Genomic DNA, 2,561 nt, shown 5'->3' on the forward strand with positions numbered 1-2,561 from the left:
TAAGAATTGATTTATTAATTATGGTTTATAAAAAAATCCCACATTTGAACCCTCTCTATATATTTTTATTAAGAGATCCCAGTAGAATATTAGGTACGTACGTCCCACACGACATTTATTTGTAACGAATTTAATTATCCTAGTTTAACACACGTTTTTAACAAGTACATGAAAATAAGTTTTGAATATTTGAAATTCTTTTTATCTTTCTTAATATTTTATAGAGTCCAAGAGCTCTTCGCCGTACATGCGAGTTGTCTCAATTGCCTCCACAAGATCAAATTGTGGGTCACAAGCTCATCATTTTGGAGCTCTCTACTCTCTGTACAGCTCCCCCACAATGCAATTCCACTCTTCAGACTTCTCTCCTGGGTTTTCCCGGGACCCAAAAACGGGCGATGGATATCATTCCCTTGCTTCATCCTTTGCCTTTTTGTACTTCTACTTGTACCGTTGCTACGCTCAATACACCACTTTTGAAACAGAAAACAGGTCTCCTTTTTAGAAATCGGCGCATTTCTTCTCCTATTTGGAACTGGAGACAAAGACGAACTCGCTATATATGCTGCTCCTCTGCCAACGACCCTTCTAGTTCTACCTCCTCTAAAATTAGGTACTTAAGTTTGCCCCTTCTGTTCTGTCTATTTTTGGTGATTTATGAAAAATTTGCATTAAGTGGAATGAACAAATGAACAAGATAATTGTTGTATCAAAAATTTCTCATTTCAGTGCCTCAGGCGCTCATATTAGGCTGTTACTGTGCAATCATGCAAATTTGCTACCAGTGACCTAAGGGCCTTGCAATCACCAAAAAAAAAAAAAAATGCTACCAGTTAAATTTCCATGGTCTTTGTTTGCCCTTTTGTATTCGTACATAAAAAAATAGTTACTGGTAGGTGAACTGACATCAGATATCCCCTAAAATTATAAATTGCTGACAAGTTCAGAGAAACTTTGTATGACTGGTTTATTAATTTATTCCTTTGTTTAATACAAGATTAATTATTTTAATTTTCTTTCTAAAATATGTTAGTTTATAAATGTATTTATTTTCTCAGCTCAGCTACTAAACTACGAAGCGAAGTGCTCTCTCCATTTCGACCTGTGCGCATGTTCTTCTATGTTGCATTCATTGCAAGTGCCTCCTTGGGTGGACTGATATCTCTCACCCAACTAATCCCTGCATTAGTATCTCCAATGAAATCACAATCTGTGCCCACTATACTGCAATCCTTCGGCATAGACTTAGGTGCAGTTCTACTCTTTGCTTTTCTGTATACCAGAGAAAATAAAGCCAAAAATGCCCAAGAAGCTAGATTATCAAGAGAAGAGAGACTCTCTAAACTTAGACTCAGATTGAGTGAGAATAAAATCGTTTCCATGGAAGAATTGAGAGGTGTTTCAAGGCTTGTAATTGTTGCGGGGCCCTCTTCTTTTCTTCTCGAGTCGTTTGAGAGGTGCAAGGCATTCGCGAATGAACTTGTGGAGAGGGGAGTTTTGGTTGTCCCTTTTTGCACTGAAGGTGATATTCCAGATTTTAAGTTGCTTACGAGTGTGGGTGAGATGGCAAATGATGAAAAGATAAAACGGCTTTGGCAACTTACTCCTGTTTATTTCACTGAATGGGCCCAGTAAGAATGTAGTAATTAATGTTCATTATATATATATATATTTTTTTTTTTGAATGAAAAGTTCATATAAAAAAGTAAAAAAAAAAAACAGATATGAAACGAGCAAGCACGGGTTTTATTGTTAATTAAAATATATGTTTATGCGCGAATATTCACTTTCTCGTGTCTTTGCAGATGGTTAGATGAACAAAAGAAACTTGCCAATGTGGCACCTGATTCTCCTGTGTGAGCATTCTTTTTCTCATTCTCTCTTTCTACTAAATCTACTGTAACCATGTAGGATTCTGGTATCTAATTTCCATAAACTTATTGCTTTCCTCTCCCTTTATTTCTAATTGAAGGTACTTATCTCTACGGATGGATGGACGTGTACGCGGGAGCGGGGTTGGTTATCCGCCCTGGAATGCATTTGTGGCACAACTGCCTCCAGTTAAAGGCCTGTGGTCTGGTCTCTTTGATGGCATGGATGGGAGAGTTTGATTATCTTTTTTAACCAAAGAGGTTCACAATTCTACTTCTTGCTTAGCTATCCAGTACTATTCATAACAGGCATCTTGTGGAACATGTGAACAAAATCATGACAGCATGTGTCCTTGTTTTGATTAAGCAACAAACCTATTATTTAGCAGCTGTGTAATAGAGACAGGTATAGATATAATGTTAAGAGGAAACATGTATACAAGTTCTTTAAGAACAGTTTCTTTGTACTTGGGCAATTTTGCAGCTTGAGTTTGCATTAGCCTCATCTTTGAGGTTATAATATAGAGCGAGTCTATGGTACTATGCATATCACGGGTTGTTACCGTGCTACGGCTCTATATTCGAGTTTTCAAATCCTAACGGTCGATCCGAACCGTTCATCTTGTTCTCCATATTAATATGTGTTTGGAGACCAAATTTTACATTTTTTGAAAAAATTTTACTATTTTT

The 2,561-nt window shown here is 36.8% G+C and overlaps 1 protein-coding gene across 1 annotated transcript; it reads left to right on the forward strand.

Annotated features, from left to right (window-relative positions):
* The first annotated feature begins 310 nt into the window (after positions 1 to 310).
* Positions 311 to 2,338, forward strand: LOC144562266 (LOW PSII ACCUMULATION-like protein). The gene is made up of 4 exons (XM_078311453.1): positions 311 to 613; positions 1,059 to 1,631; positions 1,806 to 1,856; positions 1,973 to 2,338. Exons 1-4 carry the CDS (start codon positions 399 to 401, stop codon positions 2,109 to 2,111), a joined length of 978 nt encoding a protein of 325 aa, XP_078167579.1. The 5' UTR covers positions 311 to 398; the 3' UTR covers positions 2,112 to 2,338.
* Positions 2,339 to 2,561: the final 223 nt, after the last annotated feature.

This window comes from Carex rostrata, chromosome 11 (assembly GCF_964058835.1).
Source record: "Carex rostrata chromosome 11, lpCarRost1.2, whole genome shotgun sequence".
NCBI lineage: Eukaryota > Viridiplantae > Streptophyta > Magnoliopsida > Poales > Cyperaceae > Carex > Carex rostrata.